The sequence below is a fragment of the Bufo bufo genome, chromosome 1 (assembly GCF_905171765.1).
Source record: "Bufo bufo chromosome 1, aBufBuf1.1, whole genome shotgun sequence".
NCBI lineage: Eukaryota > Metazoa > Chordata > Amphibia > Anura > Bufonidae > Bufo > Bufo bufo.
The window spans coordinates 346,554,652-346,572,701 of NC_053389.1; the positions used below are offsets into that span (position 1 = coordinate 346,554,652).

The 18,050-nt window shown below is 39.7% G+C and overlaps 1 protein-coding gene across 1 annotated transcript in view; it reads right to left on the bottom strand.

Moving 5' to 3' along the window:
• Positions 1 to 18,050, bottom strand: part of LOC121009531 (A disintegrin and metalloproteinase with thrombospondin motifs 2-like) — a 775,073-nt gene that overhangs the window by 86,877 nt on the left and 670,146 nt on the right. The window contains exon 21 of the mRNA XM_040442735.1: positions 5,185 to 5,274. Coding sequence (XP_040298669.1) covers positions 5,185 to 5,274 — 90 coding nt within the window. The remainder of the gene's footprint in view (positions 1 to 5,184; positions 5,275 to 18,050) is intronic.

Here is an 18,050-nt window from a genome sequence, read left to right on the forward strand (position 1 = left end):
AGCATCTCAATCGGGTTGAGGTCAGGACTCTGACTGGGCCACTCCAGAAGGCATATTTTCTTCTGTTTAAGCCATTCTGTTGTTGATTTACTTCTATGCTTTGGGTCGTTGTCCTGTTGCAACACCCATCTTCTGTTGAGCTTCAGCTGGTGGCCAGATGCCTTAAGTTCTCCTACAAAATGTCTTGATAAACTTGGGAATTCATTTTTCCTACGATGATAGCAATCCTTTTAGGTCCTGACGCAGCAAAGCAGCCCCAAACCATGATGCCCCCACCACCGTACTTCATAGTTGGGATGAGGTTTTGATGTTGGTGTGCTGTGCCTCTTTTTCTCCACACATAGTGTTGTGTGTTTCTTCCAAACAACTCAACTTTGGTTTCATCTGTCCACAGAATATTTTGCCAGTACTGCTGTGGAACATAGAGGTGCTCTTGTACAAACTGTAAATGTGCAGCAATATTTTTTTGGACAGCAGTGGCTTCCTCTGTGGTATCCTCCCATGAAATCCATTCTTGTTTAGTGTTTTACATATCGTAGATTCGCTAACAGGGATGTTAGCATATGCCAGAGACTTTTGTAAGTCTTGAGCTGACACTCTAGGATTCTTCTTCACCTCATTGAGCAGTCTGCGCTGTGCTCTTGCAGTCATCTTTACAGGATGGCCACTCCTAGGGACAGTAGCAGCAGTGCTGAACTTTCTCCATTTATAGACAATTTGTCTTACCGTAGACTGATGAACAGCAAGGCTTTTGGAGATACTTTTATAACCCTTTCCAGCTTTATGCAAGTCAACATTTCTTAATCGTAGGTCTTCTGATAGCTCTTTTGCACGAGGCATCATTCACATCAGGCAATGCTTCTTGTGAAAAGCAAACCCAGAACTGGTGTATGTTTTTTATAGGGCAGGGCAGCTGTAACCAACACCTCCAATCTCATATCATTGATTGGACTCCAGTTGGCTGGCACCTCACTCCAATTAGCTCTTGGAGATGTCATTAGTCTAGGGGTTCTCATACTTTTTCCACCTGCACTGTAAATGTTTACATGGTGTGTTCAATAAAAATATGGTAACATTTAATTCTTTGTGTGTTATTAGTTTAAGCAGACTGTGATTGTCTATTGTTGTGACTTAGATTAAGATCAGATCACATTTTATGTGCATAAATCCATATCATTCCAAAGGGTTCACATACTTTTTCTTGCAACTGTATACTGTATATACTATTCAAGAAAGATAAGAATGATTGATTTTGTTACTGAAGTGTTTATTTCTTTGGAGCCACACAAGGCTTCCATGACAGACCTAAGAAAAGATGTGATCAGAATATCGGAGTTGTGCAGCTGAAGGCATTGCCAATGTAAGTGAAAGCAATCAAACCTAGACACTAAAGATAGTAAAACCACTCTGATCTTCTTAATGAACACTTAAGACCATTTTAATTTTCTTTCATTAATTGAATTAATTTATAAAAAGGACTTTTCCTGATTAACAATATTAGTACCTGGCAGTGTAGGGCATGATCAGCAGATGTCCATACGTAATTTTTTTTTTCAGACTAGATGCTCCATTTGGGCGCTTGCCTCTTGTTTTCTTTTGCCGCCCTGTATGCTAATTAGTAGCATCGGTACAGGGAGGAGGAGAGAGACGTGTTTTTTAATGGCCAGGTACAGGGAGAAAAAAAAAAGCTCACCTTCTCCCTGGCTATGACACGCTCTACTGCGATTGGGCAGCTCACAGCGAGGGAGAAGGAGATGCCCCTTGAGTAACATGACCGTCTCCCCCTCCCTGTACCAATGCTACTAATTAGCATACAGGGCGGCAAAAGAGAACGACGGGAACAGCGCCCCAAAGGAGCAGCCGATCTGAAAATAAATTTGCACATGGACTTTTACTGATCATGCCCAACACTGCCAGGTACTAATATTGTTATGTCAGGACCATTGAAAGGTCCTCTTTAAATGTTATACTGTGCAGATAGTTAAATTGTTGCATGTAACCTGTTGATTATAGAGTTGGTGCCTGACAATTGTTAGATGGGTTTTTGGGCATCTGCAGCTCATGAGAAGGGCGCTCTGTTAGCTGTGGCCAACAGTTGCCCCTGGGTGACTGAAGTCATGCGGCAGACATAAAAATCTAATTTCAAAGTCACTCTGTAATACTTTAGAACAGCAGCAGATTAAAAAGTACACACAGGTTACCCTGATGATAACACATGATCACTGGGTAAGACCCAGACCCAGGACCCACTACAGTGTAGTGAGCTACTTGGCATAAACCACCGATATGAAAAGGGGTTTTACAGCTAGACAACCCCTTTAATGTAAAAACAGTCATATTTTAAGCCACAGAAATAAAGGAAAAGGGATCTATGACAAAACAAGATAATGTCCCAATTTCTCTATATTTCAAGTATGTGTTGACACTGAATTTGTGTCATTATTAAGGCATTATGATATTTGGGATTAAATAAATTAATGCTGTATGAGGTATTCTTGTTTCATAGCCTTGCAGAGTAGTTTGCTGTATATTATTTGTCCTTGAGTATGATATTCCCCATATACCACATGTTAGTAGAAGCAATATAACAGAATATACCCCCCCACCAACAAAAACAAGCAAGCATTAGTAATTAAATGGGAAAGACTACCCAAACATTATTACACCATCAAAATATAAAAAGTACTTTGAAAAAGTACACTCATGATTTCCTAAAGTAAGTGAAATGTATTAGAATTATAAAAATTTGACCTATAACAACAGAGTTTGCATGAATTTTTGCAGAGTAACCAGTTTGGGAGGTTCTTCCCATTTAGAGAGTATAAAAGGTTTGGTAGTAGCATAGGTTAGAAGACAGAATTTAGTGTGCAGTATAATCAAAGTATTTTTTGCCCAAAATGCAGAAAATTTTCATCATCCTAAAGTCTACAAACGCAAATCACACAAGGTGGCAGTTTTTCCCTTTGAAATATAACGGTTGCTAAATGTATGCTTTGATGATACAAAAATAATGTGGGTTATAATGCAGCATAGTACCTTTTAACATACACCTGTGGGTAATACATATAAATTGTATAATACAGAAAATGGATGCAGGAACTTTTTGCAAGTTCATTTTCCTAAATGCTTACATTTCACCGGGGATCTGCTCACACATGTCCTGAACCATGTGTCAAGTTCATTATGGCCTGTTTTCTTCCCTTTTTAACTTATAATGTGAGAAGGTCAACAAAGCGTGGCAAAAGGGGTCATGGTGTGGGGCTGTTTTGTTGGTAATGATTTCAAATACTTGTAAGAGAATTAAAGAGGACCTTTCATTGATTATTTTTTTTTTGTTTAATTAAATACCTTTCTTTGCCGGGTAGCCCCCGCTGATGCTGCCACCCTGCCTGTTTTTTTTTTAAATATTGCTTGTACGTCCCACTGTGCCCCCCTGCTGTTTTTCCCACCCACTATGTTAATTCTGAGCACCGGTAAAGGGATGAGGAGATGCCATGGTTTCTCAATGGGCGTCTCCTTCTCCCTGGCTGTGCCGTGAACCAATCACAGCGGAGACCGTCACAGCCAGGGAGAAAAAAAAGCTCACCTTCTCCCTGGTTGTGACGCTCTCCACTGTTATTGGATCGTGGCACAGCCAGGGAGAAGGAGATGCCCATTGAGAAACCCTGGCGTCTCCTCCTCCCTGTACTGATGTTCAGTATTAACATACTGGGTGGGAAAACAGCAGGGGGGCACAGTGGGTGTATAAGCGATATCTAAAAATAAACCAGGCAGGGTGGCAGTACCCAGCAAAGAAAGGTATTTAATTAAACTAAAAAAAAAAAAAAAATCAAGGAAAGGTCCTCTTTAAAGGCAAACTTAACCAGCATGGCTACGACAGCATTCTGCTGCATTGCACCATTCCATCTGGTTTGCACTTAGCTGGGCCAGAAGCTTATTTTCAAAGAGAAGGGTGATGGAGGGAGGTACAGCCCATTACCTGTTAGACAAGTGCTAGGCATACATGGGAAATACTTCAGCACTGTTGGAAAGGCATCGCTGGTGGGTATCTAATAAAATTTGTTTGAGAGAATGCCTAGAGTGTGCCAAGCTATAATCAAGGCAAATGGTAGCTACGTTGAAGAACATGTTGTAAACTATAATACAAATTAGAACTGTATTATCTATATTGTGGTCAATTCAAAGTTTCAGCTGCAATATTATTTAGTTCAAATGACTATTACTATATACTATAATACATACCTGACTGTTAATTTCTTAAAACTAACGTCATGAACAAGTTATGATTATAGCTAAATGGTATATGGTTGCAGACAGGGCAGTTATCTCAATGCTGTGCCGGGGTTCGAGACCACTTTGATACAACTTTTTTGCTTCATTAGGTTCAATTGGAGACATTGAACCAGTGGGGTTTGTTTTGTTTTTCTCTATATAAGTTGGTCTAAGAAAGGTTAAACTTCAAGGACATGTCTTTTGTTCAGCCTAAGTAACCAATGGGTCAAAACTAGTTTTTAAATAAGCCACCTGTTTTCACACTTTAAACAAATGACAACAAGTTGGATCCTTTTTCCAATTGATAAAAACTGAAAGACACAATAATTGTATTGCTCCCGAGGAAATAACATGATCCTCAGTTAGCCTTATTGAAAGAAGGCATGATTTTATGTAGCTTTTAGTATGTTTTTGTATGCTCTTTTGTTCAGTGTCCTTGATTTTAAATTTAAAGTTTTAACAATGGTTATAAGCACTGCTAGAAAAAGCAGTATAATGGTTAAAACTTTATCTCAACTGTATTCAGATATTCAATGATTCCAAGACGATATGCTATTTATTTAGTTCAGTAATTTATATTGCCCACAGGTGTTTACAGCTACTTTAGTTCAAGTAAAGAAATTTTCACATGATTCCACAAAAATATATAGCCATATGAAAACTTTTTTTCTATAGTTACCACAATTTGTTATACTGCTACATTGTGTACTTTGCTGCTAAACATAATGAAAAGTACTAAAAGAAAACCCTTTTGTCAGTGCTACAGAATCTAAAGACAGACAGTGCAAGAATAAAATTAAAGACGTGTAACTGTTCCATGGAGAATAAGAAATAGAATCAGAGTCCAGAGCAGCAACTGCATTAAATGCATGCATTTTATGCCACAGGCAAAATTAAAAATAGGTCTTTTACTTGTTGATATTTTTCGATTTGGATAATCTGTGTCTGGTCTAGAGAGCCACTGGACAATGTAATTCTTCTTTAAAGGATCAGAAGAGTTTCCTAAAACAAAGAGCAATTCCTTTGTTAAACACTTTTCTCAAATAAGGTTTACTTTTAAATTACAGAGATAAACAGACACTGGTTAACAGAAATTCAATCATTTAGTTAAAGGGGTTGTCTCACATCAGCAAATTACATTTATTATGTAGAGAAAGTTAATACAAGGCACTTACTAATGTATTGTGATTGTCCATATTGCTTCCTTTACTGGCTTGATTCACTTTTTCATCACATTATACACTGCTCATATCCAGGGGTTACAATCACCCGGCAATCCAGCAGCAGTGGCCATGCTTTCACATCAGCCTCTCTGTTGGCCAGAACCATGGGAGCACGTATAGGCACGCACGTGCAGCAGATTCCATCCCGGCCACCTTGTATCTGTGCTGCAGGGTGGTCGTAACCCCTGGATACAAGCAGTGTATAAAGCGATGGAAAAATGAATCCAGCCAGTAAAGGAGGCAATATGGACAATCACAGCACATTAGTAAGTGCCTTGTATTAACTTTCTCTACATGATAAATGCCATTTGCTGAAGTGAGACAGACCTTTAAATGAACATAGGAACAAGGGACCCATTAAAAGTCAGTGGTGAAATGAATCATGATACATGACGAGTAGAACAGATCCTTCATAATTCATTCATTTTTCATTTTTGTTTCCCCTTCGACTTTTAATGGGTCCATCAGGTTCCTGTTAAGGCATTTGATGTCATGGTTTTGGTCTATTGCTTTCTGATATTTTCTGGCAAGCCAGCTGTCCTATTCTGCCAGATGAATAAAATGTAAACCTGATGGACTCCTCATACAGTAAATTAGTGAGATGTGATAGGATGCATTACAAAACAAAATCACATCATTATACTGTATTTGTCATGGATCCTGAAAAAAACAGAACCTACGATATACTTAGCTTTTTGCTTGGTTCAGTTCATGCTGACATTATTTCTGTTATGAATAATGATGATTTATTACGGTCTGTTGAACAGCCCTATCATGATTCCATAATCTGGGATTTAGCCTCCAGCTCTAGACTCCTGCACAAATCAGTGCCTCCATAGATTACTGTAAGAGGTTTTGTTGTAGTTTTTGTGGTGAAACAGAACAAAACATAAATACACAATGATCTCTTGGCATAGATGTATGCAGGCGTTGCTAAAATACCCTTACAATATGGTAGCAGCTCTTGTTCTACTGTATGTGCTGCCTGTAATCATTATTCTGTGTATATGGATACTGCATAGTACAGTTTTTCTTGTTCTGTATCTAATTCTCAGCATCTGATCCTATTCCGTATATATGGGCACTGCATACTACAACTTCTCTTGTTCTGTATACTGTGTGTATAATTAACAATATCTGATCTTCTTCTGTACATATGGAGACTGAACTATATATGTGGACACTGCACAGTACCCCATCTCATGTCCTGTATACTGGGTGTAATCCTCAGTATCTGCTCTTATTATGTATATGTGGACACTGCACAGTACCCCATCTCATGTCCTGTATACTGGGTGTAATCCTCAGTATCTGCTCTTATTATGTATATATGGACACAGCACAGTACCGCTTCTCATGTCCTGTATACTGGGTGTAATTCTCAGTATCTGCTCTTATTATGTATATATGGACACAGCACAGTACCGCTTCTCATGTCCTGTATACTGGGTGTAATCCTCAGTATCTGCTCTTATTATGTATATATGGACACTGCACAGTACCGCTTCTCATGTCCTGTATACTGGGTGTAATCCTCAGTATCTGCTCTTATTATGTATATATGGACACTGCACAGTACCGCTTCTCATGTCCTGTATACTGGGTGTAATTCTCAGTATCTGCTCTTATTATGTATATATGGACACTGCACAGTACCGCTTCTCATGTCCTGTATACTGGGTGTAATCCTCAGTATCTGCTCTTATTATGTATATATGGACACTGCACAGTACCGCTTCTCCTGTCCTGTATACTGGGTGTAATCCTCAGTATCTGCTCTTATTATGTATATATGGACACAGCACAGTACCGCTTCTCATGTCCTGTATACTGGGTGTAATTCTCAGTATCTGCTCTTATTATGTATATATGGACACAGCACAGTACCGCTTCTCATGTCCTGTATACTGGGTGTAATCCTCAGTATCTGCTCTTATTATGTATATATGGACACTGCACAGTACCGCTTCTCATGTCCTGTATACTGGGTGTAATCCTCAGTATCTGCTCTTATTATGTATATATGGACACTGCACAGTACCGCTTCTCATGTCCTGTATACTGGGTGTAATTCTCAGTATCTGCTCTTATTATGTATATATGGACACTGCACAGTACCGCTTCTCATGTCCTGTATACTGGGTGTAATCCTCAGTATCTGCTCTTATTATGTATATATGGACACTGCACAGTACCGCTTCTCCTGTCCTGTATACTGGGTTTAATCCTCAGTATCTGCTCTTATTATGTATATATGGACACAGCACAGTACCGCTTCTCATGTCCTGTATACTGGGTGTAATCCTCAGTATCTGCTCTTATTATGTATATATGGACACAGCACAGTACCGCTTCTCCTGTCCTGTATACTGGGTGTAATTCTCAGTATCTGCTCTTATTCTGTATATATGGACACTGCACAGTACTGCTTCTCCTGTCCTGTATACTGGGTGTAATCCTCAGTATCTGCTCTTATTATGTATATATGGACACAGCACAGTACCGCTTCTCCTGTCCTGTATACTGGGTGTAATCCTCAGTATCTGCTCTTATTATGTATATATGGACACTGCACAGTACCGCTTCTCATGTCCTGTATACTGGGTGTAATCCTCAGTATCTGCTCTTATTATGTATATATGGACACAGCACAGTACCGCTTCTCATGTCCTGTATACTGGGTGTAATTCTCAGTATCTGCTCTTATTATGTATATATGGACACAGCACAGTACCGCTTCTCATGTCCTGTATACTGGGTGTAATCCTCGGTATCTGCTCTTATTATGTATATATGGACACAGCACAGTACCGCTTCTCATGTCCTGTATACTGGGTGTAATCCTCGGTATCTGCTCTTATTATGTATATATGGACACTGCACAGTACCGCTTCTCCTGTCCTGTATACTGGGTGTAATCCTCAGTATCTGCTCTTATTATGTATATATGGACACTGCACAGTACCGCTTCTCATGTCCTGTATACTGGGTGTAATCCTCAGTATCTGCTCTTATTATGTATATATGGACACTGCACAGTACCGCTTCTCATGTCCTGTATACTGGGTGTAATTCTCAGTATCTGCTCTTATTCTGTATATATGGACACAGCACAGTACCGCTTCTCATGTCCTGTATACTGGGTGTAATCCTCAGTATCTGCTCTTATTATGTATATATGGACACAGCACAGTACCGCTTCTCATGTCCTGTATACTGGGTGTAATCCTCAGTATCTGCTCTTATTATGTATATATGGACACTGCACAGTACCGCTTCTCCTGTCCTGTATACTGGGTGTAATTCTCAGTATCTGCTCTTATTCTGTATATATGGACACTGCACAGTACCGCTTCTCATGTCCTGTATACTGGGTGTAATCCTCAGTATCTGCTCTTATTATGTATATATGGACACAGCACAGTACCGCTTCTCATGTCCTGTATACTGGGTGTAATCCTCAGTATCTGCTCTTATTATGTATATATGGACACTGCACAGTACCGCTTCTCATGTCCTGTATACTGGGTGTAATCCTCAGTATCTGCTCTTATTATGTATATATGGACACAGCACAGTACCGCTTCTCATGTCCTGTATACTGGGTGTAATCCTCAGTATCTGCTCTTATTATGTATATATGGACACAGCACAGTACCGCTTCTCATGTCCTGTATACTGGGTGTAATCCTCAGTATCTGCTCTTATTATGTATATATGGACACTGCACAGTACCGCTTCTCCTGTCCTGTATACTGGGTGTAATCCTCAGTATCTGCTCTTATTATGTATATATGGACACTGCACAGTACCGCTTCTCCTGTCCTGTATACTGGGTTTAATCCTCAGTATCTGCTCTTATTATGTATATGTGGACACAGCACAGTACCGCTTCTCATGTCCTGTATACTGGGTGTAATCCTCAGTATCTGCTCTTATTATGTATATATGGACACAGCACAGTACCGCTTCTCATGTCCTGTATACTGGGTGTAATCCTCAGTATCTGCTCTTATTATGTATATATGGACACTGCACAGTACCGCTTCTCATGTCCTGTGTACTGGGTGTAATCCTCAGTATCTGCTCTTATTATGTATATATGGACACAGCACAGTACCGCTTCTCATGTCCTGTATACTGGGTGTAATTCTCAGTATCTGCTCTTATTATGTATATATGGACACAGCACAGTACCGCTTCTCATGTCCTGTATACTGGGTGTAATCCTCGGTATCTGCTCTTATTATGTATATATGGACACTGCACAGTACCGCTTCTCCTGTCCTGTATACTGGGTGTAATCCTCAGTATCTGCTCTTATTATGTATATATGGACACTGCACAGTACCGCTTCTCATGTCCTGTATACTGGGTGTAATTCTCAGTATCTGCTCTTATTATGTATATATGGACACAGCACAGTACCGCTTCTCCTGTCCTGTATACTGGGTGTAATCCTCAGTATCTGCTCTTATTATGTATATATGGACACTGCACAGTACCGCTTCTCATGTCCTGTATACTGGGTGTAATCCTCAGTATCTGCTCTTATTATGTATATATGGACACTGCACAGTACCGCTTCTCCTGTCCTGTATACTGGGTGTAATCCTCAGTATCTGCTCTTATTATGTATATATGGACACTGCACAGTACCGCTTCTCATGTCCTGTATACTGGGTGTAATTCTCAGTATCTGCTCTTATTATGTATATATGGACACAGCACAGTACTGCTTCTCATGTCCTGTATACTGGATGTAATCCTCAGTATCTGCTCTTATTATGTATATATGGACACAGCACAGTACCGCTTCTCCTGTCCTGTATACTGGGTGTAATCCTCAGTATCTGCTTTTATTATGTATATATGGACACAGCACAGTACCGCTTCTCATGTCCTGTATACTGGGTGTAATTCTCAGTATCTGCTCTTATTATGTATATATGGACACAGCACAGTACCGCTTCTCATGTCCTGTATACTGGGTGTAATCCTCAGTATCTGCTCTTATTATGTATATATGGACACTGCACAGTACCGCTTCTCCTGTCCTGTATACTGGGTGTAATCCTCAGTATCTGCTCTTATTATGTATATATGGACACTGCACAGTACCGCTTCTCATGTCCTGTATACTGGGTGTAATTCTCAGTATCTGCTCTTATTATGTATATATGGACACAGCACAGTACCGCTTCTCCTGTCCTGTATACTGGGTGTAATCCTCAGTATCTGCTCTTATTATGTATATATGGACACTGCACAGTACCGCTTCTCATGTCCTGTATACTGGGTGTAATCCTCAGTATCTGCTCTTATTATGTATATATGGACACAGCACAGTACCCCATCTCCTGTCCTGTATACTGGGTGTAATTATCAGTATCTGCTCTTATTATGTATATATGGACCCTGCACAGTACCACTTCTTTTGAACTGTATACTGGGTGTAATCCTCAGTATCTGCTCTTATTCTGTACATATGGAAACTGTACAGTACTTCTTATCTTGTCCTGTATACTGGGGGTAATTCTCAGTATCTGCTCTTATTCTGTATATGTGGACACTGCACAGTACTACTTCTCCTATCCTGTATACTGGGTGTAAATCTCAGGATCTGCTCTTATTCTGTATATATGGACCCTGCACAGTACCACTTCTCTTGTTATATATACTAGGTGTAATTCTCAGTATCTGCTCTTATTCTGTATATGTGGAGACTGCACAGTACTACTTCTCCTATCCTCTATTCTGGGTGTAATTATCAGTATCTGCTCTTATTCTGTATATATGGACACTGTACAGTACCACTTCTCTTGTCCTGTATACTGGGGGTAATTCTCAGTCAGTGATGGCCAGTTCGCAGTGTTCACCAGCGAACACATGCGATCTGCCATCTTAACTGACAAGTCCGGCGAGGCACAGAGGTCCTTACTTGTGCCTGTGCGCGAGCCGGTCTGAAATGAAATGCGGTCTCCGGGAGCAGGCTGTTCCGAGTTCTATTCTCAGTATCTGTTCTTATTTAGTATATATGGACACTGTACAATACCACTTCTCCTGTCCTGTATACTGGGTATAATTCTCAGTATCTGATCTTATTCTGTATATATATATATATATATATATATATATATATATATATATATAGACACTGTACAGAACTACTTCACTTGTCATGTATACTGGGTGTAATTATCAGTATCTGATCCTATTCTGTATATATGGACACTGCACAGCACCACTTCTCTTGTTATGTATGCTGGGTGTGTAATTACAGTACAGAAAACATTTAAAAAAATTAGATTCCTTAGCAGTTGATACTTTCAATGGTTGAATGAAAATATTATGACAACATTGCAAACTTTTGAGACTTACACAGTAACTGAAGATTCACTTATTTACATAGAAAAAGTGAGGTAAATGAGACAAGTAATGTATGGCATCTGAAAGGTTAAAAGCCCCAGGGGTATGCATGAAACAGCAGGTACCCAGCGGCTATGGCTCCAGCTGCACCCGTGAGTGGATTTAACGGAGCTGATCGGGGAGGCGTTAATACAGTCCTGATCAAAAGTTTAAGACCACTTGAAAAATGGCAAAAAATCTTATTTTACATTGTTGGATCTTAACAAGGTTCCAAGTAGAGCTTTAACATGCAACAAGAAGAAATGAGAGTGAGAAAAAAATTTTTTTGAGCATTCAATTAATTGAAAATAACGATTAAACTGAATCCGATTCAGCTGATCCAAATTTTAGGACCACATGCCTTTAAAAGGCCAAATCTGTGCAAAGATGTGGATTCATTGTCACTTTCTGTCAGGTAGTCACACGTTGTGATGGCAAAGGCAAAAAACTCTCCCTTTTTGAATGTGGTCGGGTTGTTGAACTGCATAAGCAGGGTCTCTCACAGCACGCCATCGCTGCTGAGGTGGGACGCAGTAAGACAGTCATTTGGAATTTCTTAAATGATCCTGAGGGTTATGGAACAAAAAAGTCAAGTGGAAGACCCAAAAATCTTTAATCAGCACTGAGCCGGAGGATCCAATTGGCTGTCCGTCAAGACACTGGACAATCCTCGACCCAAATTAAGGCCCTTACTGGTGCTGACTGCAGCCCCATAACCATCAGATGGCATTTGAGACTGAAGGGCTTCAAAAACAAAAAACGTCTTCAAAGACCTCGTCTCCTTGAACGCCACAGAACTGCTCGTTTGGACTTTGCAAGAGAGCTCCAAACATGGGACATTCAAAGGTGGAAGAAAGTTTTATTCTCTGATGAAAAAAATTTAACCTTGATGGTCCTGATGGTTTCCAACGTTACTGGCATGATAAGCAGATCCCACCTGAGATGTTTTCTACGTGCCACAGTGGAGGGGGCGCCATAATAGTCTGTGGTGCTTTTTCCTTCAGTGGAACAATGGAGCTTCAGGAAGTGCAGGGGCGTCAAATGGCCACTGGCTATGTCCAGATGTTGCAGAGAGCATTCCTCATGACTGAGGGCCCTCGTCTGTGTGGTAACGACTGGGTTTTTCAACAGGACAACGCTACAGTACACAATGCCCGCAGGACAAGGGACTTCTTCCAGGAGAATAACATCACTCTTTTGGCCCATCCTGCATGTTCCCCTGATCTAAATCCAATTGAGAACCTTTGGGGATGGATGGCAAAGGAAGTTTACAAAAATGGACAACAGTTCCAGACAGTAGATGGCCTTCGTGCAGCCGTCTTCACCACTTGGAGAAATGTTCCCACTCACCTCATGGAAACGCTTGCATCAAGCATGCCGAAACGAATTTTGGAAGTGATAAACAATAACGGCAGAGCTACTCATTACTGAGTTCATGTTTGGAAGTTGGATTTCTGTTTTGGGGGGTTTAGTTTTTTTTTTTGGAGGTGTGGTCCTAAACTTTTGATCAGCTGAAAAACAGCCTGTTTCAGTTTATTTGTCGTTTTCATTAAATTGAATGCTCAAAAAAATGTTTTGTCTCACTCCCATTTCTTCTTGTTGCATGTTGAAGCTCTACATGCTAAATATGATTTTTTGCCATTTTTCAAGTGGTCTTAAACTTTTGATCAGGACTGTATCAAAACTTTAGTTGTAGTCATGGCTACAACTAAACAGCTAGATATTTCCTTTTTTTCTTATATTGTGTGACGATGAGAGTTTTGGCCAGTTTCATCTACATAGACACCACCAGTAAGATATTTGTTACATTCTTTATAATCTGGTAGACCTCATTTGGCGTGGCACAATATGTAGTCTCCAAGCAACCCTCCAGAAAAACTAACTGCTAGAGCAACTAGATTACCAAGAAGTAAGCTCCTATGATAAAAAAGAAAATCAATAGTTACTTCTAGTGGTCACCTACAACCCACATTTGGGGATTCTGAGGAGAGATGGTCAGAGACTACAGAGGTCATTTATCAAACTGGTGTAAAGTAGAACTGTCTTAGTTGCCCATAGCAACCAATCAGATTCCAACTTTCATTTTGACAGCTCCTTTGGAAAATGAAAGGAGGAATCTGATTGGGCAACCAAGCCAGTTCTACTTTAGACCAGTTTGATAAAGGACTCCCTACATCCAAAAAAAAAAATGAAATCATTATTTCCAGGCCCTCTCCCACTCCTGTTATAGGCAGCCCCCCATTCTCAGAAACATCTTTGTCAAAAGCTCACTGTCCTCTCCAACAACCACAGCGATATTCCCCTGCAACCAGGCAAAAAGTAAGACCTGTCCATATGTAATGATCATAAATTAATGTGTGCCCATGGATTTATATTCTTCTACATCTCTTATGAATTTAGCTCCTCAGACCTCTTAGGTTCATCATATTTGTAGACTAGTTCTCTATTGGGGACAATATAACCTTCACACTCCCTCACTATTCCTATGTATGTCTATGTATAAAAAAGGTAATCTTTAGACATTGTGTTATAACATGCCTGATAAAGAGACCTGAGTCTTGAAAACTTGTAATTTTTTCATTATCTTATCAGTTAGCCGTTAAAAGGTATCAATCGGTAAGGACTTTAATTAATTATTTAGGTTTACTATTTACTGGCTAACTTGGTACAAACATACTTTTTACTTTAACCCTTTAAGGATGAGTGCCATACATGTATGGCGCAGCTAACAAAGTAATGCCATATCAGTGGAAAACATGCAATTTGCATTTTGCAAGGTCACCTGCTCATTAATTTCTGTAAAATCCCTGTTGTAAAATGCAAATTTCAGCCCTTGATAAAAAAAAAAACTTGAGGGGTGTAATTTTTAAAATTAGGTCACTTATTGGGGGGGTTTACTGTATGGGTACCTCAGGATCTAAGCAAATTTAACCTGAAAACCATTACAGCATAATCTGCAGTCAAAAACCAAATGTTGCTCCTTCACTTATGGGCCCATACAGGAGCTTATGTCCACTCTTATGGCATTTCCGTTCTCATAACCCGCCTATAAATTAAAGTATTATGGTTTAAGTCTCAGAGTTGGGCACTAAAATGTCATATATGTTGCAATTTTCATTTTGCACGGTCCGCTGTAAATTCATTTCTGCTAAATAACTGTGGCGTCAAAATGCTCACTCCACCCCATAATAACTTAGGGGCGAAGTTTCCAAAAACTTTACAGTTGTCAGCACAAGCGGTGTATATCGCCACATTGGGCCTCAAACTCTAACACACTGGCACAAGGTGGACACAACATATTGGGCAATGAGATGGCATATCTGTGGAAAAATTGCAATTTTCACTTTGCACCATCTTCTGTGCATTACTTTGGGGTCAAAAAGCTCACAATACCGCTTGGTTAATTCTGTGAGGGGTATGGTTTACAAAATGTGGTCACATCTTAGGAGCTGCTTTTTTCAGCTCAGAGCCTGCGCATCTGTCAGCCAGAGCTGAATAAATCACCAAACAAGGACTCAAATGCACACGAGGCTCTTTCTCTTCTGAACTCAGAGGTGTGCTCAAACAGCAGTTTGCTACCACATTGAGGGTATTTTCGTACTCAAGAAAGTTAAGTAACAAAATTTGAGGTGATTTTTCTCCTATTACCACTTATAAAAAAAATGAAATTTTTGAGGCTAAAACGACATATAATTGATATACAATGTAATTTTGAATTTCATGTCCAATCTTTAAAAAAATCTATGAAGCAATTGTGGGGTCAAGTCAATCACTATACCCCTAGGTAAATTCCATGAAGGGTTTAGATTCCAAAATGAGGCACATTTTGGGTGTTTTATACTGTACTGATACCTCAGCAAATATGACATTGCAGTAAAATCTGCCCTCCAAAAGCCTAAAACTGATCCTTCCCTTCTGAACCCTGCAGTATGCCCATACAGCAGTAAGGTGTTGCTGTGTTCAGAAGAAAATGGTAGCCAATTTTTGTGTGCTTTTTCTTCTGATACCCTTTGTGAAAATAAAAATGTGCGACTAAAGCAACATTTTATTGGAAAAAGTGTATCTAAATGCTATGAAACACCTATGCGGTCAAAATACTCACTCCCCCACTTAAGTAGTTCATTGAAAGGTGTAGTTTCCAAAACGAGGTCACTCATAGGGGTTTACACTGTAGGGGTACATCAGGGTCTCTTCAAATGCCATGCAACCCAAAAACCAATGCAGCTAAACCTCCCATCCAAAAGCCAAATGGCACTCCTTCCCTTCTAAACTCTGTAGTGCGCCCATACAGCAGTTTACAACCACTTATTTGCTATTGCTGTATTCAGAAAAAAAAAGAATAAAATTGTGGGGTGCTTTTTCTCCTGTTAACCCTTGTGAAAATGAGAAATCTTGAGCTAAAGCAACATCTTATTGAAAAAAATGTTCTTTTTCACAGTCAAGTGTTATATGAAGTGCTTGTGAGGTTACAACATGCACTACACCTTTTATATAAATCCGTGAGGGATGTAGCAGGGGTGCAGCTGCAGGGGAGGCAGCTGCTTTGGGGCCCTGACCCAAAAGGGGCCCATCCAGGAGGAGGAGGACTAAAAGATTTTGTCAGGGCCCCCTCAACAGTATTACACAATAAAATGATATACAGTGACAGTATAAACAGTGTAGGAAATGGATGGAACAGCTGCCCGGCCTGGTCTGAGAGAGCGATCTTTACTATCCACAGGAATGGGGGCGGCATGAAAGGAAGGGTTTGCAAAAAAAATTACTGGGGGAGGGGGGCCCCATTCAAAAATTTGCTGTGGGGCCCAGTCATTTCTAGCTACGCCACTGGGATGTAGTTTCCAAAATGGTCACTTTTGGGGCGTTCCACTCTAGGGGTACTTCAGGGTCTCTTCAAAAGCAACATGGAGCCCACAAACCATTTCAACAAAATCTGCCGTCCAAAAGCCAAATGGTGCTCCTTCTCTTTTGCGCCCTGCTGTGTGCTCATACAGCAGTTCACAATCACATATGATGTACTGCCATATTCAGGAAAAATTATTAACAAATTGTGGGGTGCTTTGTGAGAGGTGCAAACTGTGAAAATATATAATTTGGGGCTAAAGCAAATGCCTGTAGGAGTCAAAGCGCTCACTACACCCCTCAAAAAATTCCTTTAGGAATATATTTTCTACAATGGGGTTACTTGTGGGACTACTGTAGTACCTCAAGGTGTCTTCAGACACGACAACCAAAAACCATTAGAGCAAAGTCTGACCTCTGTGCCCTGTGATGTATCCATACAGCAGTTTATGGCCACACATTTGGGTGTTTCAGTAAACTTCAGAATCAGAGTAATAAATGGAGTTTTGTTTTGCTGTTATCCCTTGCAGTGTTACAGGGAAAATGGATTAAAAATGGAAAGTCTGCACAAAAAACACATTTTTTAAATTTCACCTACATTTTTCTTTAATTTCTATGGAATACCTAAAAAGTTAACAACTTTTGTAAAATTAGTTTTGGATAATTTGAGTGGGGTGTACTTTCTAAAATTGGGCCATGTTTGGTTGGTTTCTATTATCTAAGCTTTTCAAAGTCACTTAAAACCTGAACTGGTCCTTGAAAAAGTCAGTTTGGGAAACTTTCTTGAAAATATGAAAAACTGTTTCTAAAATTCTAAGCCTTTTAATGTCCTATAAAATAAAATTACCTCTGCAAAATAATGCCAACATAAAGTAGACATATGGTAAATATTAATAACTATTTTGTGAGTTATCACTATCGGTCTTAAAAGCAGATAAATTCTAGTTTAGAAAATCGCAAATCTATAATGTCTGGCAGAAAAAAAAACTTTTTTTTTTTTTTAAGTTTGCACTGCACATGAACCAATATATGACATGTACAGTCGTGGCCAAAAGTTTTGAGAATGACACAAATATTAATTTTCACAAAGTTTGCTGCTAAACTGCTTTTAGATCTTTGTTTCAGTTGTTTCTGTGATGTAGTGAAATATAATTACACGCACTTCATACGTTTCAAAAGCTTTTATCGACAATTACATGACATTTAGGCAAAGAGTCAGTATTTGCAGTGTTGGCCCTTCTTTTTCAGGACCTCTGCAATTCGACTGGGCATGCTCTCAATCAACTTCTGGGCCAATTCCTGACTGAT